This window comes from Phocoena phocoena, chromosome 15, assembly GCF_963924675.1.
Source record: "Phocoena phocoena chromosome 15, mPhoPho1.1, whole genome shotgun sequence".
Lineage (NCBI taxonomy): Eukaryota > Metazoa > Chordata > Mammalia > Artiodactyla > Phocoenidae > Phocoena > Phocoena phocoena.
This window is the reverse complement of record NC_089233.1, coordinates 31,050,599-31,074,246: the sequence shown is the minus strand read 5'-3', so window position 1 is coordinate 31,074,246 and position 23,648 is coordinate 31,050,599. Positions and strand designations below refer to the sequence as shown.

The 23,648-nt window shown below is 52.4% G+C and overlaps 1 protein-coding gene and 1 pseudogene across 2 annotated transcripts; one reads left to right on the top strand and one right to left on the bottom strand.

The window, feature by feature from the left end:
* Window positions 1-683: 683 nt before the first annotated feature.
* Window positions 684-896, bottom strand: LOC136135611 (NADH dehydrogenase [ubiquinone] 1 alpha subcomplex subunit 1 pseudogene; annotated as a pseudogene).
* A 4,967-nt stretch (window positions 897-5,863) lies between these two features.
* METTL22 (methyltransferase 22, Kin17 lysine) lies at window positions 5,864-23,369 on the top strand. Of its 2 annotated transcripts, XM_065893102.1 has the most exons (11): window positions 5,864-5,908; window positions 8,741-8,907; window positions 10,472-10,828; window positions 14,864-14,904; window positions 14,993-15,137; window positions 17,951-18,022; window positions 19,377-19,430; window positions 20,409-20,489; window positions 20,669-20,771; window positions 21,856-22,024; window positions 23,263-23,369. In XM_065893102.1, exons 2-11 carry the CDS (start codon window positions 8,754-8,756, stop codon window positions 23,326-23,328), a joined length of 1,242 nt encoding a protein of 413 aa, XP_065749174.1. In that variant the 5' UTR covers window positions 5,864-5,908; window positions 8,741-8,753; the 3' UTR covers window positions 23,329-23,369. The 2 variants fall into 2 exon arrangements, with proteins under 2 accessions (XP_065749174.1, XP_065749175.1); XM_065893103.1 differs by lacking the exons at window positions 5,864-5,908; window positions 14,864-14,904 and having other exon boundaries at window positions 8,802-8,907; window positions 10,472-10,740.
* Window positions 23,370-23,648: the final 279 nt, after the last annotated feature.

Here is a 23,648-nt window from a genome sequence, read left to right as displayed (position 1 = left end):
ACATTTGACCAGTGTAAGCCCCTGTGCACTTTCATTTTTAAATAAATTTCTAACCATAGAAGTGATATATGTCGCGGCCCTTTAAAAATTAAAACAAAGTCCTCTCAAACCTACCTTCATCCCAGCCCCTATCCTGAGAGGGCATCTTTCCAGATTTTTTCTGTGTATTTATATAATATGCACATATCCTGAGAAAACATATAATTTTTTGAGTGCTTTCTGTTACTTAACTAATATTATACAGTATGTATGGCGTCATAACTGGCTTTTTAAATTTTTTAATTTTAATTTTACTGGAGTACAGTTGATTTACAATGTGTTCATTTCAGGTGTACAGCCAAATGATTCAGTTATACATATACATATATTCATTCTTTTTTAGATTCTTTTCTCATATGGGTTATCACAGAATATTGAGTAGAGTTCCCTGTGCTATACAGTGGGTCCTTGTTGGTTATCTGTCCCACACATAGTTGTGTGTGTGTGTTCATCCCAAGCTCCTGATTTATGTAACTGGCTTTTTAAATTATTTATTTATTTTATTTTTTTAATTTTACTTTTTTGTTTTATTTTTATTACAGAGTACAAAATACACTGCATGCTACACAATACACTGCATAACCTTCTAGCAGCGGTAGATGAGCATAACTGAGTTATTTTTCATCGATCAGGAAAATGCTTCCTTAATCAATGTTCTCCAAACCCTTTGGCACATAGTAACGATCAACTCCAGAAATGCGCCTATCTCTTTCCACCAAGTTCCACAGATACGAATAATGGGCAACCCTTTTTTCCTTGCCTCCATTAGTGAACCTGTGGATGCGTGCAGTGGCCATTCCCGGGATGAACAAGCACGCGGCCGTGACGGCAACCCAGGGGACAATCTCGAACCACATCGTGACACCATCACCAAGGCCAAACACTTCCTTCCAGGCCCCTTAAAGGTGACCTGGCTTAACTAGCTTTTTTTTGTTGTTTTTTTTGCGGTACGCGGGCCTCTCACTGTTGTGGCCTCTCCCGTTGCGGAGCACAAGCTCCAGACGCGCAGGCTCAGCGGCCATGGCTCACGAGCCCAGCCGCTCTGCTGCATGTGAGATCTTCCCGGACCGGGGCACGAACCCGTGTCCCCTGCAGCGGCAGGCGGACTCTCAACTACTGCGCCACCAGGGAAGCCCTAACTGGCTTTTTAAAAATCTAACAATATATAACTTGGTAAAATTAGTGAAATTGGTGCGTTCTTTAAGATGAAGAGATACGCTCAGATCAGCTCAAGAAGCACAGGAAAGTCATGCCTGGAACTTTCCACATTCTATTTCACTCATTCTCACAACAACGCTTCAAGGTAGGTATTATTATCAGTACTCGAGAAATTAGAAAATTAAGTTTCAAAGAAGAAAAGTAACTTGCCTGAGTACCTAGCATGTGAAAAACTCTCCACAATCACGCATCAAATGAGTGACTATGATTACTGAGTGGCCGAGCTGGGATTTGAACCCAGCTCCATCGCACGCAACGGTCAGCTTGGTTTCTCTCAACGCGGTACCAGGAACCAGAGAGGCAATCACTGTGCATTTGTAGCAGCTGCTGTTAGAGGCTGGTGAGATGCAGGGGTGGGGAGGTGTAGAATTATAATCACCTGCTCTCAGCAGATCCAGGGGAAGAGCTTTCTCTCCAGGAGGACAAAATCTTCCAGGGCCGATTGGGAAAACGCATCAAGCATTTAGTAAACGCATGACCTTTGGAAACGGGGCTGCTCTGAATACCCGGGCTAATAATGATCACCTGATAGCAATTTCCTGCAAGCTGGTTTCTTATCACACATCTGGCAGGCCATCCGCTTTCCTCTGTTGCATACGTGATTTGTCATTAGCCCAGGCAGTGGGAGTGATGTACGCTCCGGCATATGGGAGTTAGCACAGTAACCCTTGCATCGCCAAGCCTCGGGGGAGACTCTCAAAGGAAAAGACGTGCCTGGGATGCTAGAAACGGCTTTTCACTCTAAGGCCCCATCCAACGCTGGGACATTTCAGAGACCTGGGTCTGCATCCCAGCTCTGCCACTCAGCAGCTGGCATTTTGAGCAAAGCACCTCACCTGTCTGAGCCTCAGGGGTGGTTGTGTATGTAACTGAGACTCAGGAACGCGGGGGGCCCTCTCCCCCTAAACTGCAAAGTTCTGCGAAGAAGGGCAGCTTTCCTTCCCCCTTATTCTGAGCATCTACTGCTGTGTTGCAAACTACCCCCAAATTTAGTGGCATAGACGATAATAACACTTTTGCTATGTTTATGGATTCTGTGGGTCAGGAATTCAGACGGAGCACAGCGGGGCTGGCTCGTCTCTGCACTACGATGTCTGGGAGTCTCAGCCAGGAGGACCCCCATAGCTGAGGTGACTCACACATCTGTAGGCTGAAAAACTAGGTCTGGAGCATCCCCTCTACGATATTTTCTATTATGGGTCAAATTATGTTCCCCCAAAAGATGTGTTCAAGTCCCAAACCTGTGAATGTGACCTTATTTGGAAATAGGGTCTTTGCAGGTAAATAAGTGAAGATGAGGTCATAGTGGTTTAGGTAGGCCCTAATCCAATGACTGGTGTCCTTAGAAGAGGAGGCGATTTGGACATAGACACAGAGGGAAGATGGCCATGTGAAGATGGAGGCAAATGTGTCACTGAAATGACTCACCTACAAGTCAGGGGTCACCAGGAGTCATCAGAAGCTAGGAGAAAGGCAAGAAAGGTATTACAAACTGCATATGTCCCCCCAAATTAATATATAGAAGCCCTAACCCCTAGTGTGGCTGTATTTGGAGATGGGGCCTCTAAGAAAGTCATTAAGGTTAAATGAGGTCATAAGGATGGGGCCCTGATCTGATAGGATTAGTGTCCTTATAAGAGACACTAGAGAGCTTGCTCCCTCTCTATTCATGTACTCAGAGAAGAGGGCGTGTGAGGACACAGTGAGAAGGTGGCTGTCTGCAACCCAAGGGGCGATCCCCTCACCACAATCTGGCCATGCTGGCACCTTGATCTCAGACTTCCAGCCTCCAAAACTGTGAGAAAATAAATTTCAGTTGTTTAAGCCCCTCAACCTATGATAGTTTGTTACAGCAGCTCAAGCTAATACAGAAGGATCCTTCCTGAGAGCCTTTGGAGAGAACCCAGCCCTGATGACACCTTGATTTTGAACTTCTGGCCTCCAGGACTGTGAAAAAATAAACTCATTTTGTTTTAAGGCACCAAACTTGTGGTAATTTGTTACAGCAGCCATAAGAACCTTAATACAGTTCCATCATTCACATTTGCAGGGCCTGGCCGAATGGTGAACAATGGATTCAGCTGGACCTGTTGACCAGAGGGTCTACACCTGCCTGCCCCCTCAGACATGTCTGGGGCGTTTACCACCTGAATGAACTAGTATAAGCAATAATATAGTTGACCTGTGAACAACGCAGGGGTTAGGGGCACTGACCCTCTGCAGAATTGAAAATCCAAATATAGGACCTACTGTATAGCACAGGGAACTCTGCTCAATATTCTATAATAACCTAAATGGGAAAATAATTTGAAAAAGAAAACAAAAGAAAATCCAAATATAACTTTACAGCCAGCAGATTCAACAAACCACAGATTGTATAGCACCACAGTACCTGTTTAGTGAAAAAAATCCTCCTATAAATTGACCCATGATGCACAATTCAAACCCATGTTGTTCAAGGGTCAACTGTTATAGTTTATAGGTGCTCTTATCATTTCTTGAGTACTCACAGCATGCCGAGGATGATGCTAACTGCTTTACAAGCATTATTCCCTTTTCCTTTGTGGATACGGAGAAATCCTGCATAAGTTGCTGATGGGAACCAGCAGCTGCTCCTGTCTCCAAGGCACCCACAACCTGGTGGGGGAGTCACAGGTGCTCTGATGGAGACAGTAGAGAGGACTGGGGGGACCCAGAGACTCATAGTCGTGAACTGGAGGAGGGGGAATCAGGGAAGGCTTCCTGGAGGAGGTGACCCCCAAGTAGGTTTGCCACTCTGCCATAACTTAGTGTAGAGCCCTCATAGCACATCTGTTTTGGGCCTCATGGATGATGGAAGGGACAAAGTATTAGGAACCAAGGACTCCCCAGTTTCCTGCTTAAGGAAGGGTCCCGGAAACTGCTCCATAACACTTCCCTTTACATCCCATTGGCTTAATCCCTTTAGTTTAACCCCATGTCCTTGCTATTGCAAGGGAGGCTGGGAAATAGTCTTTAATTTGAAAGAGGCGTGTGCCCAGCAAAAATACTATACAACTATAGGAGGAGAGGAGAATGGATACTGTCCGTGCCTCAGGGAGGAAACGTTAACGGGGTCCAAGTGGAGTTTAAACTTGATGCTGAGGATGACAGGAAGCCTGGGATGACCTGAATTACCTCAACATCTCAGTGAGGAGCTACCCAGACCCCCAGCAGCTCTCTGTCCAGCTCCCTAACACATCTGGGCAGCCCAAAGATGGGCAGTGACATCACGTCTGCTTTTGTCTACCCTCTCTGCACACCCCGTGAGCACACATTCCTCTTTCCTTTCTTCTTTCATTCGACAAATTGAACTTTTTGAGCAGCTCCTATGCACCAGGGAGTGCCTGGGTGGGGAGAGGTGGCTTTTTTTTGGCCAGGGCCTGGGGATTGCAGGATCTTCGTTCCCTGACCAGGGATCGAACCTGGGCCCCCAGCAGTGGAAGCACAGAGTCCAAACCACTAGACCACCAGGGAATTCCCCGAGAAGCGGTTATTTTAAATAGGATGGTCTGGGAAGATCTCACTGAGAAGAGGATGATGCCTTAGCACAGGCCAGAAGGAGGTGAGGGAATGGAACAAGGCAGGTGTGTGTCCTGGAGAGAAGCCTCCCGGGTGAATAGGAGGGAGCAGAGTCGGGTATGAGATGGGGAGGGGATGACTGTGAGAATACTGACTTCCTTCTGTCCAAGGTGGGGGCCTCCAAGGGTTTGAACAGAGGAGGGACGTAATCTGACTTTTGTTTTTAAAGGATGGCTCTGCCTGCTTTATTCTCACAAGCTTTTAGACAAAAAACCCAGAGGTGTCTACACCACCTTCCTCGGTGCCCTCCTAGCACCCAGACGTCCCCTGGGAACAACCCAACCAAGACTAGAACGGGGTCCCAAGATGCCCAGCCGGCTCCCCCGTACTATCCTGGGGAGTTCAAGAAACAATGTTTCCTTTAAAAACATTTATGTTGCCTGCTCACTCTATTAACCACCCCCTCATGTTTTATCCATGAAACTGATGTTGACTCTCCGTATGTGCATGTAAATGTGTGCACATTTTACATCTGTGGTCCTATGTGCTTGGAAGCTTACTTGAAGTGCAACAGTTGCATCAGATTTCATTTCCTGTTAGACGCTAATTAACCTGAGGTTCTTCATTCGCCTGGTGTTGGAGACTTGACGAGTGGATGAATGAATGAAACGAGTACCAGCTATTATATTAATAAGTACTAAGAGCAGGGATAACGATAATTAGTATAGCTAGTATGCTGGTTAACAGCACAGGCTCTAGAGCCCTATTACCCGGGTTCGAATCCAAGCCTTGCCACTCAGCTGGGTGACCTGGGGCGACCTAACGGCCCCCCTCTCGCAGACCCGTCCCACCCAGGCCGGCCACCCCATTAAACCAGGGCAGGTGAGAGCAGACCTGTGCAGGTGCGAAACTCACCTCCTCAGGGCTGCACCAGTCTGCCAGCGAGGCTGGCACGCATGCGCGATTCGGCAGGTAGGCGTGGTCACGGGCGACGAGGAGGGACACGCGCGCAGGGGGTGGGGCTGCGCCTGCGCAGGCTGCCTATAATGGCGGCAGCTTGCGCTCCGTGGTGAGCATTTCGGTTGGGACTTCAGGCAGCGGCCGGCGGTGGGTAAGCCCGTGGGAGAAGGCGGCGGCACGCGGAAGGGTGCAGGGAGCCTCCTGGCACCGAGCCTGGCCTTGAAGTGCGGGCTCCCACGGGCCTGAAGCCTAAGTCCCCACTCAGCCTCAGTTTCCCCGTCTAAGCCAGGGTGTTGGGAGGAGTCCATGCCTTCCTCTGGGTTTCCGTTCGGGGTCCACGCAGCCCCCTTGGTTTTGGATTAGGAAGGGAGGGTGATGCCCGAGCTGTGACTGCAGTTTGAGAGGGCAATGCTTAGCTCGCCAGCTGGAGTTAAGGGAGCGGCAAGACAGAGAGAACGAAGAGCCCCGAGGGTCGAGGACCCTGGAGCCCCTAACTACGGCTCCGCGCCGCGGCCAGGGCCAAGTCTTTGCCCCACAGACCCGGGCCTCAGTGTCAGAATCCCTCCTACTTCCTGATTGTTGATGACCTTGTGACACCTGGCAGAGAGAAAGCCTGGGAGGCGGGGAGGCATTTCAACCCCCAGATCCCAGCAAACTGCTTTTAGTGGGCACTCCTGACAGGGTTAGGATGACAGCGTCTGCGTCTGGCCCCTACAGCCTTAGAGGAGCCAAGGACACTTGTCAGCTGCCCAAAGGAGGAAGCAGAGGTCCCATCTGCAGTCGGGTTGTCCTTTCCCTCCTCCCCAGTGAGAAGAGGGGACTGAAGCCCATCCAGCCGCAGCATCCCCAGACAGAGACTGTGAGTCAGCTATTCCTAAATAGAGAAGCTATTGCCTTATTACATCTTCCAGCACATCAGTTAATAATTATTCTTATCAACACTATAATGATAATATTTTCTATTGTCATTTATTGAGCACTTACTATGTCCTGAACCCTGAAAATGATCATTGTCTCATTTAATCCTCACACAGACGCTGAGACAGGTACAAAGTGCTTCTGCATTCCCAGAGATCTGGTTCTAGGAAAAGCCCCTTAAAGGGAATCCACTTAACCTCGTACTCCATTGTAGAGTGCGTTTCCTGGGAGACCTGGGCAGGTTGGATTTTAAATTTGAAATTTCAACTAGAAATTAAGAATACGGGTTTGGCTTTTCTCTGTATTTAAGAAAATTTGGTATGCGATTGCAATATTTTCCCCCAGGATCTCTTTCAGTCCCGGGAGAGCCAGATCTGTCTTTAAAACGATTGGTCATGGGAGGTCTAAGATGTATTTATACTGGATACTCTTCCTGGATCCATCCTGATTTTTCCAGTCCACATTGGTTGAGGACTTTTGCCTGAGGGTCGAGCATTTCTTCTCCATTGCTTTCATTGACACCATGAAATCCTGCATCCGTTTGCCAGATTCACAGGCTCACTTCATGAGCCACTTGCTTTGTGCTGGCTTATAGTGTTAGATAGGAAAGCCAGCCAGCAAGGGGCGACTCTTTTATAAAAATGTTTGTGTTGGTACAACTTTTGCTTCCCCGTGGAAAGTACTTAAATGTAGGCACTCCAGTTATGTGGACTCAGATTGTGGACAGCCTGGGTTATGACGATCCCATTTTCCAGTTAAAGAAATGGAGGCCCGAGAGGTCTCATGACGTGCGTGGAGCACACACGTAGTGCACACACACACCCAAGCAGGGACGGTTCCTGTAGGAGGTCAGGGATTGTGGGCAGGTTTGGGTCAGGCATCTGAAACCAAGGATTTATTAACAATTGCTGCGGACCAAGGGCTCTGCTCAGCACTTAACACCCTTCCCCCACATATCTCCCCCCATCCCCCCACCTACTGCCAACCCTGCAAGGTGAGAATGTAGCTGAAGAAACGGGTCCAGAGAGGTGGAGTAATTTTCTCAAGGTCATGTAGCAAGGAGGTAGGAGACTGGGTTTATACCTGCTCTGCCCAGCATCACAGCTCAAGGCTCTGTCTGCACACGGCTGCTGCTGTTTAATGCCTTTTGATGAGGTGGAGCATTTGGATGGACGAAAAGCCTTCCTGGTTTTGACCACCTTACCTCCAGCCTGGTTTTCCAAATTAGTTATTGCTGTGTCGCCCTCATAATTTTTCCACATCTGTATATCACCTGTACAGTGATTCCCTTAGTTGCTTTTCCTTTAAATCCACTCACTTTTTTTCATTTAAAAAGAAGGTTTAAAAACAAATGATATATGGGCAGCTGGGGCTAACTTCTAGAAGAAAAAGGTTATAGGGAAAACAACTTCTAGATGCAAAGCATACATTGTGATTGAATACTGGTTGAAAAACTAGCTGCAAAGGACGTTTGGGTGTCAAATGGAGAAAATTGATTATGAACTGGGTTTTAAATGGTATAAGGGAATCGTTCATTGTTTTAGGTCTGCTAATGGTCTTATGGTTATGTAGGAGCATGTTCTTTGGAGACAGATGCTGAAGAATTATTTAGGGGTTAAATGATGTGACGTCTAGAAGGTGCTCAGTTCAGGGGAGAAAAAACCTAGATAGATGGATCGATTTATCATGTGAAGAAGCATTAATGATCATTGAATCTAAGCAGTGGGTCTATGGCTGTTTATTATGCTATGCCCTCAACTTGCTATTTGAAAATTTTCATAATAAAAAAGTTGGAAAAAATAAAAAAGGAAAGGAAAACTTTATCAGTATAAATGGACATGTAGATCTCTTGCCATAAATAAACGATTGCTATGAAAATAACACAGTGCAAAACAAAATAACCGTTCTAGCTGCATTCTGTTCCCTTGCCAAGGCTCTGAGACGTTCTCCTTCAGGAAGAATTAAGAGAGGATTGAAAAGGGAGCTCTCTGCCACCTGGCTGGGGTCGTTTACACTGTTCCCCCTCTGGGACCTGCTGTCCTGAGGACTTGCTCTCGCCTCTTAGGTGCTGCTGTCCCATGGTTGATGGGGAGCCCAGGCCATGGTTGCCATCTCCCTCCCCGGCCATGGACGAGATCACCTTCAAAAGCGACACCGTGCTGTCAGACGTCCACCTCCACACCCCAAACCAGAGACACCTCATGGTGCGGCTGAGTGGCGTGGGGCAGCCCGGTAAGGTCCCTGCACCCCAGGGAGCCCATTGTGTTTCCTGCTTTCTCCCAGAAAAGATTGGGAAGACTGGATTGTTTAGCTTATCCTCACACCACTTCTTAAGTGCCCTTGTTTCACTGAGCAAACCCCTGTGCTTTCCCGAGCACCTGCTCTGTGCCAGACCTGGACGCGATGCTGGGAACGCAGAGGGAATGAGTCAAGCTCTGCCTGGGGGAGCCCACGGGCCAGTGGGGGAATCGGGGCCCGGGGACTCCCCCAGCCCACTGCCCCTACCCCCGGCTGACTCCTCCCACCAGGGCTCCCTGGTTTTTCTCCTGCACACACTCCCTCACTCCTCTCCCCAGCATCCCAGGGGGTCCTTTGAAAAATGCAAATCATACCACTGCCCTGATTTAGACCCTCCAGTGGCTTCCCTTGCTCTTAGAAGGAAACCAGAGCCCTCACTTTGGCCTGCGAGGCCCAGCCCCTGCCCGTGTGTCCACACTTCTCTCTCCCGCCCTCGCTGCTCAGTGGCCACTTTCTGCCCCTTTCCGCCCCTCACACACTGCATGTACCTTCCTCTCTGAGCACCTTTGCTCTTGCTTTTCGCTCTGCCTAGAACGTTCTTCCCTCCCTGGCCGCCCTCCCCAGCTCCGATCACTGTTGTATTTGCTTGTTCTAGTGCAGTTCATAACTCCCCTTTCCCTCATGTCCCAGTTTGGATTCCTGGATTCAGGAAACTGAGGCTCAGAACAGATAAGCGAGTTGCCCCAGGGTCAGCCAGTCGGGGCATGTGGAGGACTCTGGCCCAGGACACCCCCTGCCTCCAGCCCAACTCTCCCGGCACCCATACTCTTACCAAAGCCTGTCCCAGTGACTTTCTGGCCACCAGGTGGTGAGGGACACAGTATCCTTGTCCTCACTTCCAACCTTAAGGCTGAACAGTGCAGTGAGGAGGGCAGAAGCGCAGGGGTTGAGTAGACCGGGTTTGAATCCTGCCTCAGCCATGCCCACAGCTGTGTGACCTTGGTCAGCTCACGTAACCTCTGAGCCTCAGCCTCCACATCTGTAAAACAGAGTGACACTGGGACTTCCCTGGTGGTCTGGTGGTTAAGACACCGCACTTCCACTACAGGGGATGTGGGTCCCATCCCTGGTCGGGAGCCAAAATCCTATAAGCCGTGTGGCGCAGCCAAAAAATTTTTAAATAAAAAATAAAATAGAGTGACACTGCCACTTTCATAGCTGCTGTAAGGAGTAAATGCGGTCTTGTGAGCCGAGCACCTGCAGTGCAGGTGCTCATCGGCGGGGCTGCTCTGGAGGCTGCAGCGTCACAGCCGGATCAGACAGACCTTTGCTGCTGGTTTTATGATATTTCCACCTGGCCTTTCTTTTCTTTTTTCTTTTCCATTATGGTTTATTTACCGGATATTGAATATAGTTCCCTGTGCTATACAGTAGGTCCTTGTCCTTTTTTTTTTTCACCTGGCCTTTAAAACTCTTCCCAGGTGGAAATTGAGGAAGGGAAATAGAAAAGGAGACAGTTTAGAAATATTCTGCTTTTGTGTTTTGTCTTGCCTTTCAGTCTTCCTGTCCCAGTTCAAGCTTCTGTGGAACCAAGCCTCTCAGACAGACTCAGGGGCTGAGGGTGGCAATCACAGAGCCCATCACGCAGAGGTGACTTCTCCCGCCAGAAGCAGCTGCAGCAGTGAGGGAGTCTCCCTCCAGGCTGGGGCCGACGCCACCAGCCAGGAGGGGGTGGCAGCTCAGCTGGACGAGGATGGGGATTTGGACGTTGTGAGAAGACCACGGGCTGCCTCTCCCTCCAAGCCCTCAGGGCCTCCGAGAGACAAGGTACATCCCATGATTCTAATGCAGGAGGAAGATGACGTCCTGGGAGACGAAGCACAAGAGAGTGGCCCCTACGATGTCATCAAAATAGGTAATAAAGGGCTGCTCACCTGCCGCCAGGCGGTGCCACAGCGTCGGTCAGGGCACAAGGCTGCTGAGCACGGGCCCATCCAGGCATCTCAGGGCAGGACAGGTTAGCTGAACCGGCGTCCAGACACTGGGAGCCAGTAGTGCCGCTGGCAGCAGGGGAGCTTGCCAAAGTGCTGTCGGCTCACCCTCCTGCTCCAGACTCTTCAGTGGCTCCCCATTGCCCTCGGGACACAGTCCACAGGCTCAGCATAGCCCCGGGGCCCCTGTGTGAGGTGGCTCCGCCCTCCTCTCCATCCTCAACTCACACCAGCCTCACCCGCTCAGCCTCTGTGCGCTTTCTCCCTGCGCACCTCTGCTTCTGCCTTCTCCTCAGAGGGCTCGCTCCCTAACACATTCCTGATTGTACAAGTCCCAGCTTGGCCATCCCCTGCTCCGGAAGCTTCAGTGCTGCTGCCTCCTGCATCAGTACTCTGATCCTACGTAGCATGCCAGGGTGTGGGTCGGGGTTGTTTGTGGAAGATTTGGCCCACAGGAGCCCGCAGCAGGGAGCCATGGCAGATTCTGGAGCTGGAGCAGGGCAGAGGGGGAGGGAGGGGGAGGGAGATCCAGAGTTAACCTGGAGGAGTGTGTGGGCCCATCAGATGGGCTGGGAGCTAGAAGCTGGGGGTGTGGGGGGTGGAGGAGGCAGGGATGCAGTGGCAGGAGAGGTGGGGCGGAAGGAGGTTTCAGCAGGCACTCAGGCAGGGCCCAGAGCATCCATGGCCGGGCATAGGGGCAGGCAGAGGGCTTTGGTGACTCGGGGATTTTGATGTCTGGAAATGCCAGGAGTTGAGAGCAGCCAGGTCAGGAAGGAAGCCAGAGACGACGAGGCACCTATAGTGCTTTGATGTTCACCTTCATCACCTCACATAGTCTTCTCAGCCTCTCTGAGGGGTGCTACAGATGAGGAAGTGACGAGCCCAAGGCCATGCCGTTTGGGGGCAGGGAGGAAGGTTCTGAGTCCGTGTGATCCATCTCCACAGCCAGGACTCTGGCCATCCCCAGCACTGCTGTGATGTGAGTCTGTTCACTGAGATGCAGGGTCCTGGATGGTGCCTGAGGTCCCAGGTAAAGGCCTCCCCCAGCACTGGCCTGGGTTGCGCATATGGGGTCCACTGGGCGCTCTCAGAAACCCAGACAGAACAGCAGCTCTGATAGCCGTGCGGTCATCCGTTCAGCAGACGGTTACCGAGGGCCTGCTGGGTACCAGGCAGGCTGGTTCTAGACCACCCTGGTGGGAGCTCTACCCTGTTTTCTGTGGATTACCTCTGGTCCTCATGGCCTTTCCAGGGATGAGTATTCCCATTTCACAGAGGAGGGAACTGAGGCTCAAAGAGGTTGAGGAACTTGCCCAAGATCACACAGCTAGTCAGTGGCAGAGCCTTGACTCACACTCAGGTCCATCTGACACCACAGCCCATGTTTCTTACCCATGTCACGTGATCAGAACATTGGAAAGTGTTATTCGTGGGGGTCGATGACTGCTCCTTTCCCTCAGCCGTCACTTAACTGGCCTCCCTGAGGAGGGGGGCAGCAGACTTCACAGCGAGCTGTTTGGCCTCCAGGGCGCATGTTTAATGTTCCGGGAATTTCCCATCCTGCAAGCTGAGAACAAAGTCCCACAGGGCAGGGTAGGGTCAGTGTGCCGCCAGCTCTGCCTCACTGTGAAGCCCCATCTCACAGCGCCTGGAAGTTCGCCCTCCTTTTCGGCTCAGTCGCTCGGTCCCTACCTGCCCTGAGGGAGGAGAATAGAAAGGTCATTGAATACCTGAGCTTAAGCAGTAACTCCTAACTATTCCATCCGCAGCTGTACACTCACATCTGTAAAATGTGGCACAGGGGAAGGGGTCCTGGTCTCAGGATCCTGTAGAGCTCTTCCGCCCCTCACAAGCCAGGGGACCCCGGACAAGTATCCTGCCCACCCAGAGCCTCAAGTTTTTGGACCTATGAAAGGGGATTGGGAAAGCTGCCCTCCCTGGGTTTGGGTGGTGATTTCATAAATACTGCCCCGTAAGTGCTCCTGCAGGGCCTGGTGCAGAGCAGGTGCTAAGCAGGTATCCCTCCCCTGGCCACCCTGTTCCTCCCATTCGTAAGCCCAGCCTTTTTTTAAGGTTATAGACCCATTTGAGAAACTGATTAAAATAAAATTCTCTTAGGGGGAGGAGAATGTGTTTTCCAGACTACTTCCAGGGATTGTCAAAAATCTAAAGTTTATCCACGAACCTGCTAGGAATCCACAGACCCAAGGTTCAAAGTAAATTATGATCATTTCCCCCATTTTATAGATAAACTGGGATGCAAAGAGAACTCAGAGGAGGCAGGGCTAGAACTTGGGCTGTCGGATCCTGAGTCACGTGCTTTTTCCATTGGCCTGTGACTTGGGCAAGTACGTTAACCTCTCAGAGTTCAGTTTTCTTGTCAGTAAAATGGGTATAATCTCTGGTTGTGAGGAACTGAGAGAGATGGCACATGTAGAGTTCTTAACACAGTGCTTGGTGCATAGTAGGTGCTCAAAAAACGTGAGCTGCCGTCAGCTTTCATTCCAGGGGACTGATCTGAGTGTGGAGGAGGGAGACAGGTTGAGGAGGAGAGTCTGGGTTCCTGCAGGTCTAGAGACGGTCCTGGTAGGGGCAGGGTACGGCTCAGATACTAAGACTGTCTGTCTAAGCCCATTTGCCAACCCTGGAGTTTCTCGTGTGTTCCTCAGGCTGGGCTTTTATGTTCTTAAGACGCCACTGGAATTGTTTCAATATAAGGTGTGACTTTCCTCTGGGGCAGGAGCTCTCTGCCCTTGACCCTGGTTAGGGAGGCCATTGAGCCCATGAATTAGGGGGTGTTATTTCTGTATCTTGTAAAGGAGCAAACTGTGGCTCTGGTGCTGAGAAGTTCGGTGACTCACGCCACCGGCCAGACTGCGTGACTGAGCCTGGCTCACACGCAGGTCTTTCTGAGCTCAGTCCATGTTCTCACTCAAGGGAAGCTGAGCACCCCTTAAATGCAGCTGGAGGCAAAACTTAAGTCCACGGGCCCCCTCGGAGAAAAGACCAGGCATAGACGACCGAGGTCCCCGTGGGAGGGCACCCCTGGCTCAGCCAGGCAAACTGGAAGGAGACAAAGAAAGATGGGAGGAGGGGAGACGTGCGCCCCAGCCGGGGGCCAGTGGGCCGGGGGCAGTATGCCGTGGGGCTGCAGAGACTGGGGAAGAGGGATGGGCAGGATGGGGGGAGCTGACACTGAGGGTCCGGAGCAGGGCTGGAAAGCGAGGAGGCCTCTTCTCTCACATGCACACTCACACAGACACAGACACACCCCTTCAGCCTTGCTGTCCCCTCCCCCCGCCACTCCCGCTCCCTACTCCCGGTTTGAAGTGAGCCTGGGGTTTGATGTGAACTAGTCTGCCATGCGTGTGTGGTGTTTTGATGGCCGGCACCATCTTGCTTAAAGATACGAGAACCGGTTCTTATTTAGCAGGAAAAACGTTTGCCATCATTCCCTTTTCTCCTTGATCTCATAGTTCTGTTCTCCACCTCCCCGCAACAACCAGCACCAGATTTTGTCCTAATGTATTTTGTGCTTGAGAATACTCCCTAACATACTTATTTTTCATCCAGAAAGGATATAATCTGAAACTTACTTTGTTAACTCCTAGTGTGGTTCTGAGCGTAAGAAAATATTTTGGAGTGAGTTGTGATCGTTATTCCCATACAGTTGATCAAAAGAACATAAATAGATTATGACCGTAACATGCGGTTACTGAACATAAAAAAGTGGAGTGTGGGGTATGTGTGTTTGATTAAGTTGGGCCAAGTCCTCCTGTGACCCGAGCCTCTGGGCTGCGGGCAGAGAGACGCAGGGATCTGAATGAGAGCGACGCTCACACGCCCCCTCCTGACTGTAGCCTGGCCTGTGTTTCTGCTGCCTCCCCCACACCCCGTCTGTCTCTGTCCATCCCCGTTTTCACGGTGGCCCTTTCTCTCTCGGTTTCCGTCCCGTCCAGAGCACACCATGGCCACCCCCCTGGAGGATGTTGGCAAGCAGGTGGGTAGGTCCCGTCCGCTTCCCACGGCCCTGAAGGGTCTCTCGGGAGCCGCAGGCCACCTTTGTTCCTGGTCCCTCTCCCCTCCAGGTGTGGCGGGGCGCTCTGTTCCTGGCGGACTACATCCTGTCCCAGCGGGACCTCTTCCAGGGTCGCACGGTGCTGGAGCTCGGGGCGGGCACCGGGCTGGCCAGCATCCTCGCGGCCACCATGGCGCAGACCGTCTACTGTACAGGTAACGCCCCACCGTCTCAGGCTGAGGGGGAGTAGGCTCTTCACAGAGCGTGTGCTGACTAGATAAAAAGTGAGGCAGTAAACTGGACACTGGACCTTGGCTGTTCTCGCCTTTGCCCTCCTCTTTCGCTGGTTTTCTCCACCCTTCGTTGTTTTCTCAGCAGTGTGAGGATGACCCAGCAGGACCGGCGGGTGCAGGACCAGTGGTTCTGCTGGTACCTCTGTTCACACCCCCTCAAAAGAATAAACATCTCAGAAAACCGTGAGGAATATGCCTCTCATATGGCTTAAAAACAAGCTTTTTTTTTTTCTGATTATGGAAATCTTGCCTACTCTCTGTGGAAAATTTGTAGAACAGCAAATAACGTTTCCTCATGATTTTACATTTCCCATATAAATTCAACAATATGCAGTTCATTGCATGCCCACTACATGCCAGACACAGTTCCAGATGCAGGAGACCCAGGAGTGAATGAAACAGATCAGGTCGCTGTACTCAGGGAGCTTTAGAATCTATTTCTTAACGTTCGTATATATATTTTTTACAAGTTTTTTCCTTTTCCTTTGTGTGTACCTATTCCCAAACAATAGCTAAAGTCAAACTGTATATATTCAGTGCTGTATCCTGCCAAAAATGTCAAAAAAGGGAAAAAGCATTTTCCACTGTCATTGAAAATTACTTATAAATGACTTTCAATGACCAGGTAATGTTTTGTCCCTTTTTTTTTTTAACCATTCTTATATTACTCGACATTTTGGCTGTTTTCATACGTTGTGTTTTGTTTTGTTTGCATTTGTCTATTGCACTGCAACAAACACCTTTGTGCATCATTGTCTGATAATCCTTAAACTAGATTCCTCGAAGTGGGTGGGACCTTTCTTAAGCTTTTGATACTTATGGTCAAATGATTGCTTTTTAAATTTTTTATTTTAAAATAATATTAGGTTCACATAGAAGTTGCCAAACTAGTATAGAAAGTGCCCTGTACCCTTCACCCAGCTCCCCCAGTGGTAACATCTTCTGTACCGTAGTTTGGGGATCACACCAGCAAATTGACACAGAGCAGTACTGTCAGCTACACTCCAGATTTGCCGACGTGCTTTTTTAGGGAGAGTATACCAGTTTACAAGAAAGTACAATAGTATCTTATCAGGTAATTAGTGTCATTATGTTTTAAATCTTCGATATCTGCTAGGCAGGAAGTGGTGCTGCTGACATGCTTTGCGTTTTGTCGATTCCTAGTTGACGTTTTCGTGGCGCACGTCTTTTGCTTCTGAGCTAGGAAAGGGGAAGCTAGGGGTGGCCTGGGAGTCGGGCGTACTTTTCAGATACCCTGCATAAGCCACCCTGTTTACTCCTCCTTGACAATTCAGTGTAAATCGCCAGTGAACTTCTCAAGAGTCAAGCCGTAAAGCAACAGTGCCTAGCGCCTGACAACAGCATCTAATCAAGTTATCTTACCCCTGAGAGAGATTTACTGGAGAGGAGGAGAGCTTGCATCCTGTCAGCACATTCCAGTTAGTAGAGCCTTTTCATGAGCATCGGTGCCTTTAACCTCACAGTGACCCTGGGCAGTGGCCGGGGAGCCTGTCACCATCCCCTCCATCCAAGTGGGCAGGGTAAGGCTGAGGTCAGGGGGCTGGGCGAAGGTCACATACATGGCCGCTGGCTCACAGCACGGTGTCTCTCATCACGTGGGGGGCTCAGGCTGTTTTCTGTGGAGCAGGGTTCTGTGGGCTCCCTCGGGGGCTGGCCAAGGGGTGGAGCGGGGGGCAGCCCCAGGGCTCTGGGTCTCCCACCGCCGCTCAGCCATCGCTGCTCCTCTCGTATGTGCTTGGTGTGTTAGAATCCCGCACAAGATCTGTTTTGACAAAAAGTACCATAAAGGCTTAAAAACTGCTGACCCAGTCCTGTGTTGTCAGGCACATACATCAGTATTCTCTTTACCCAGTGGCCCAGGAGAAGGGACAGGTGCGGCCCTTCGGTGAGCAGAGCCACACACACACACACACATCCCCGGCTCTGCATGGTCCCTGAGGTGGAAACGATGGTCCAGTCCCGGGAGGTCTGCAGTGGGCGGGCGAATGCCATTCACAAGACCCCCCATGCCCTCCACATGCACGCTCTCCTAACGGGAAGTTAATTTTGGCAAAGCACTTCCCCCACTGCCGTCAAGGATACACTGTGCTACAACTCAGGTCTGCTCAAGTGACAGGAACCCCCGTCTCATCAGAGCAGCAGGTGGCTTGGGAGACGTGATGGCGGGATGGTGAGTCAGGCGCCAGGGTGCCTGCCTCCAGCCTGCCCGAATGTGCTCTGTCTCCACCGATCACAGCCAAATGCCCTCCTGGCTCCGGTCAGTTTTCTGGGGTGTCAAAGAGCGAGGCTTGTTGGAGTCAGAGACACCTGGGTTCAAGTCCCAGCCCTGGCTCTGCCCAGCCACGTGACTGCCGGAGTCGCTTTGCCTGTGACGGGACCGTGACACCAGCTCAGGGTCATTAGAAATATGGAGGGTGGATTCGGGAAGTGTGCGCATGTGTCATACGCTCGAAGGATGCTGGGAGTTCTCACCCTTCCCTGGAATGCAGAGTCTGTCCCCACCAGACAGTCTTCTCTGTTTTAAGGCAGAGATCGTTAGAAAGAGCCTTAAGGTGAACATATTTCATTTTAGTATAAAACACACAGGAGAAACTTTTGTTTCAATTTTGCACGTTTCTGCAGCCGTGCTATTGGTACCAGCTCTCTCCAGGCAGAAACACAAAGATAAAAGTGTCACGACCGGCACCTTATGACTTGCCCTTCTGTCTTTCCAGATGTCGGTGCAGATCTCTTGGCCATGTGCCAGCGAAACATTGCCCTTAACAGCCACCTGACTGCCGCTGGAGGTGAGGCCCAGCAGGTCCCCGCCCGGGGGGGAGGTTTCCCTGTTTCGCAGGTAGACAGACACCCAGAACCACGACACTGGGAGGCGGGGTTCTCCCTGCGTCCCTGGACACCCCGGTAGTGGAGGGACGGACGTCTCGGCTTTGTGTCACTTCAGATGCTTGACGGCTCTGTCCTCGCCTCATCTTTTCCCACGCCCACAGCCACGTCCTACCTCAGCTCTCTCCTCCCTGCAGGTCGCAGGGCCCTACCTGGTCTCCCCAGCTCCTGTCTGAGCTGCCCAAGCATCCAGAGTGACCTTTCTAAGATGCAGCCTGACCCCTTCACTCCCCACTGAGCATCTTCTGGGGGTGAAGTCCAAGCTCTTCCTCTGGCTCCAGACCTCCTGGTCTGGCCCTGGCCGGCTTTTCCTGTCTCCTGTCCTGGCAGCCCCGCTGTCCAGCCCTGCATCCAGCGAGCCACGGGCTCACTTCACATGCTCTTCCCTCTGCCCAGAGCGCCCCCGCCCTGTCGGCCTGACCATCAGATTCCTGCCCCGCTGCAGGAGTGAACTGCCATGATGGAGGAGCTGCCCCGCCAGGCCTCCTGCTCCAAGCGCGATCTGGGGCGCTCTTCTGGACTCCGACCGGGTCATCTGGGCCCCAGGCTTCAGAGCCTTTAGAGGTTTCTCGTTGCTCTCGGAGTACAGACCCAACTCCTTGGCTTCTCCGGACCCCGTGGGGCCTGCCTGGCCCTTGCCTGTCGGCAGCCCCTTCCCCACAGCGGCTCCCTCCGCTCTAGCCATCCTGGCCTTGCTGGAGGTTCCATCCGCTTGGGGCCTTTGCTCTGCTCTCTCCTCCTGCCTGTTTCCTCTCCCTCTTCCTCCTGTCTGTTCCTAATGCTCAGACGTCCAGGCAAGATCACAGTCCCCTTACAGACTCTCCTTACACCTTGAACCATGGTATTTTGACATTTGTTTGTGGGACGAGTTGATTGGCATCTGCCGCCCCACTAGAGCACATGCTCCGTGAGGTCAGGGCCCTGTCTGATCCCCTGTGTCGTGTTTGTTGAATGCCCAGGGCACAGCAGGCTGTCAGCAGGCCTGGAAGGAAGAAGTGGTGTGAAGTGCCTTCTCCTCAAAGCCTTCCCTGACACCCATCGACACGAGAGCCCTGTCCTCCCGTGCACCTGGCACGTCCTTTTCATATCAGTGTCTGCTCCCTGCTGGTCTCCTAGGACAGGGACGTACCTCATGAATCTCTGCTCCCTGGGCCGACACCGGGCCTGATGCTCAGCACTCAAAATATGTGGGATGGATGGATCTTGGTGTGTTGTGGGAAGTTTTTTCTTCTTTCCTAACTTGTGTTCGTTTTGCAGGCGGTGTGATTAAGGTCAAGGAACTGGACTGGCTGAAAGACGATCTCTGCACAGGTGCGTGGCCTCCTCTGTCGTGTCCCAGTTGATTCATTGGTTCCTTGTGCTGCGCCAGGCCATCAGCCCTGTGGCCTTGACCGCCCAGCAGAGTCCTAGCTCCGTTGGCTGCTGAGTGACAGCTGCCATTCTTGGTGCTGCATGTCAGGCACCCTGCACTCATTCTGTCATTCAGACTCAGAGTATCACTGTCCAGTCGGTCCTGTAGTCCCCAGTTCCGGGGAAGACTGATGCTCAGAGAGGTTCAGTGCCTGCCCAGGGTCACAGGTACCTAGCAGGTCAGGGTGTGAACCCAAGTCTGGGACTCCAGGGCCTAGACCGTTTGCCTGCCAGGAAGCAGCTTCCCGCTTAGCACCCGTCCTCTGCCTGCAGCAGGGAGTTGGCCCCAGGGGTTCAGGGGCTCCTGGGTGGGGAACATTTCTAAATTTCTTATGCAGACTGTTTCAGACCTACACCTTTGCTCTTTCTTTGTACAAGAACTTTTCTTTTCCCTGTCAGATGTCAGGTGAGGAAAATCATTGCTTGTTGAGGGCCTGTCACCTAGCAAGCACCTAGCACACTTGAGGTCCTTTGGTCTCCCCGACAGTCCGGTGAGGGAAGCATTGTTATGCCCATTCTAGTGCAAACACTGCAGCCCAGAGAGGTGAAGCACCTTTCTTGGGGTCACATAGCAAGTCCATGGGGGCAGGAATGCCATGGACGGAGGTGTAGATCGTTTTCTGCACAGGCTACTGGCCGAGTCAGCAGGTCAGACCCCCGTGGATAAGGTAGCCGCCCCAGCAGAAATGGCACCTCCTGCCCTGAAGTTTTCCACGTGGGTGGCGGAGGCGCTGGGATTCGGGGCTGCCTGGTGGCGCCCACTGCACCGAGCTTACCCGACCCCATTTCTTTTCCTGAAGCTTCTTTCAGTCTGTCTCGGTGAGAGCTGGTGGCCCGCAGAGAAAGGGCTGAGCCCAAGGTGTCCTTCCCCTTTCACAGATCCCGAGGTCCCCTTCAGCTGGTCGGAGGAGGACATCTCCGACCTGTACGGCCACACCACCATCCTGCTCGCGGCCGAAGGTGAGGGCGCCTCCGCGGCACAGCCGGTGTCACCGCTCGTCGTCACGGGCCGGCTCCCACCACGGCTCCGTGCCACTTTCATTCTGAGCGCTGTGGCTGTTATGTTTATCAAAGATTCCGTCCATGGGGCCCGCTGAGGACTCATTTCCTCTGATATTTGCCTGTTTTCTTCCCCGCAGTGTTTTACGACGATGACCTAACTGATGCCCTGTTTAAAACACTGTCCCGACTGGCTCACAGGTTGAAGAACGCCTCCACCGCCATCCTCTCTGTGGAAAAGAGGTGAGCTCCTCGCGGGGCCAGACTCTCACCTTCCAGATGCGTCCTCACTGGTGTCGTCCTCATCACTTGCTTATCCAGCACCTGCTGCGGCTGGGCCTGCTGGTCCTTTACACACGTGGCCTCGTTTAATCTGCTCGCCAACCCCGCGTGCAGGCACTGCCATCCCCATCGCACAGCCGACGGGAGGAGGGCTGAGGCGTCAGGGACCCGTCCAGGCTGTAGCTGGGCAGTGAGTGCGTCAAAGCCCAGACACATGTCCACTCTGCACCCCGGGCCTTTGCCCTCGCCCTGACACAGAGCCCCTCCGGGGCGTTTCTGCCCGGATGTCCTGAAACGTTAGGGCTCTTGTTGATGGAGTGACTGTGTTGTGATAGACTCGGTGCTGGGCCCCCTGCACACATTTTCCTCTAATTCTTGTGATAACCCACAGCTTTTCTGAAGGCAATTTAGAGTATGTAGCAAAAGCCATAAAACCAAACACACTGATTTTTTTTATTGGAGTATAATTGCTTTACAACGTTGCATTAGTTTCTGCTGTACAGCAAAGTGAATCAGCTATGTGTGTACATATATCCCCTCCCTCCCACCCCCCCATCCCAGCCATCTAGGTCATCACAGAGCACTGAGCTGAGCTCCCTGTGCTATACAGCAGGCTCCCACTAGCTACCTATTTTACACGTGCGAACACACTGATTGACCCAGCAGTTCAGCATCTGGAACTGGCCCTGAGGAAGCGATCCCAGCCGTGCACAGAGCCGTCCAGATGGACACATCTGTTGCAGCGTTGTTGACACTGATGACCTCCAGGACCCCCTTCAGGGTCCACGTGACCAGTGGTAACGTGTGGACCCGATCACTCGGGTGGAATCTTGGGCACATGCCTTTCCCTCTCTGAGCCCCAGTCCCCACCTGAGCGGAGGCCGTAGCCGGCCCTACCTCCCAGGCTCTCCTGCAGATGCCGGAAGGCCGCGCACTGGCGCCCAGCACGCAGGAGGCGCTCAGTTAAAATCCAGCGCCGTGACGGGAGGGAGCCACAGAGCCTCTGGTGGTGACAGGCGGTGTGTGTGTCGCGGCTTGTGCGCAGGCTGAACTTCACGCTGCGGCACCTGGAGGTCACGTGCGAGGCCTACGACCACTTCCGCTCATGCCTGCGGCGACTGGAGGGGCTGACCGGTGGGCGCCTGCGCTTCGCAGTGGAGCCGGTGGACGCTTCCTTCCCGCAGCTCTTGGTCTACGAGCGCATCCAGCAGCTGGTAGGTGTGCCCGCCCGCCCGAGGGCAGCTTGCTCTGGCGTGAGGCTGTCGGCTGGAGGAGGTCTTGAGCCAGCCTCCAGGTCCAGGCCGGCCCACGCTCTCCCCGCTGACCCTGACGCTGGGCTCTCTCCAGGTCCAAGAGGACCTGCCTGGCCAACGGTCACTTGGCCTTAGAGCACTTCCTCTTGCCGCGGGCAGTGCAGACTCCGGGGGAAGCGGGGGCGGAGGGGGGGGCATTGCGTGTGGATTGCTCTTGACTGGGCTGAAGATCTTGATGCAGGAGCCCCAGTGACGACGGCCACGTCTTCACTGTGAAAGTGTGTGGCCTCGTGGCCTAGGCGGGCTCGCCTGATGGCCGATGGCCCGTCTGACGGGGCAAGTGGGGTCCCATCACATAGGCCTCTGAGCAATAACCCCAATGACATGCTCTAGGTGCCGGCTGTCTCAGCGAGAGACAAGGTGAGTCCCGGCCAGGAAAGGGCGGGGCTGGGGTTAATCACTTCCTATTACAGTTTTAAAACCAGCACTAGGGGGAAATCTGGAAAGTCAGAAGACCCTTTAAAATCCCTTAAACTTTGTAGGAGCTGGATTCGTATAAGTCTCAAGGTCTTTCGTTCTCTTGGCCTCTTGTCTGCAGCCGCCCTTTGTCTGGGTCTTTGGAGACCCGGCCTGGCTCTTAGGAGGAGGGGCCTGCTCAGCTCGCCCTCCGGTCCCTTCCGCCAGCAAGCACGGCATTGCGTTCGTTCGTGTGTGCGGTTCCATGTGCGAGGAGGGCCTTCCCTTCATCGCTCCGCGGCCTCTGAGCTTCCCAGGCCCCTCCTAGTGAGGGTGCCAGGCTCCCACTAAGAACTTGGCGTGTTTTGTACCTTCTCCACCTGCCAGCATTAAGAGGAGCATCCCACAGCCAAGAAATCAGCTCCTCACAAAATCCAGCAGCTGTGCTGCGCGGCTCAGAATGGAGAAGGTGTGCGACTTGTGGCCATTCTGGTCCCTTTGGCAGTGTGGCAGCCTCCTGCCTCTCAGATCAGTGCCAGGACTCAGCATCCAGCTCCGCCTCCACGGAACAGCCCAGAGCAATAAAGGCACCAGGAGAGGCTCCCTGCTCTCGCAGCAGCTTTCATGCTGCCCGTTTTTCGCGTCTTGTTTGGGGCTTCTCTTTTGCTGATTACGTCCCTTTATGAAATCGTGAAGTCTCATTTGCACATCTCGGAATCTCCCCCTCTCTCTGTTTGCTGCAGGAGCTCTGGAAGGTCTTTGTGGAACCAGTAACAGAACCCATCGTGTCTGCAGACACAGCTTCTTGACTGTTCTTGTGATGTTTCTAATAAAATTGAAAGCTCACAAAGTAACGTGCTTGAGATTTTATTGTTTAAAAAATACGGCAGGTGGGCCTTGTGTGACCCAATGCGGTTTTCTGCTTCCCAGCAGCAGCCAGAGAACGTTACTGCCCTAGGCTGGGAGTCCATTTGGTTGCATGTGGTTTTTGTGCTGCGGGCTTGGAGTAGGTGTTGCAGGGTGTTTGAGAGCTGCTTGGTCAAGCTGGGCGGTGTTCTCAGCTTGGTTCCGCTGGAGCTGATGACCTTACCCAGGTGCTTCCCTTGGGGCAGGGGCCCCAGGCTGCACC

What these genes read in the sequence shown, in the direction of transcription:
- METTL22 (XM_065893102.1), top strand. Translation starts at nt 8,754, where the DNA reads ATGGTTGATGGGGAGCCCAGGCCATGGTTGCCATCTCCCTCCCCGGCC. An exon ending in GAGTGGCGTGGGGCAGCCCG is followed by an intron (nt 8,908 to 10,471) that starts GTAAGGTCCCTG and finishes CTTGCCTTTCAG; the next exon opens with TCTTCCTGTCCCAGTTCAAG. An exon ending in CTACGATGTCATCAAAATAG is followed by an intron (nt 10,829 to 14,863) that starts GTAATAAAGGGC and finishes CGTCCCGTCCAG; the next exon opens with AGCACACCATGGCCACCCCC.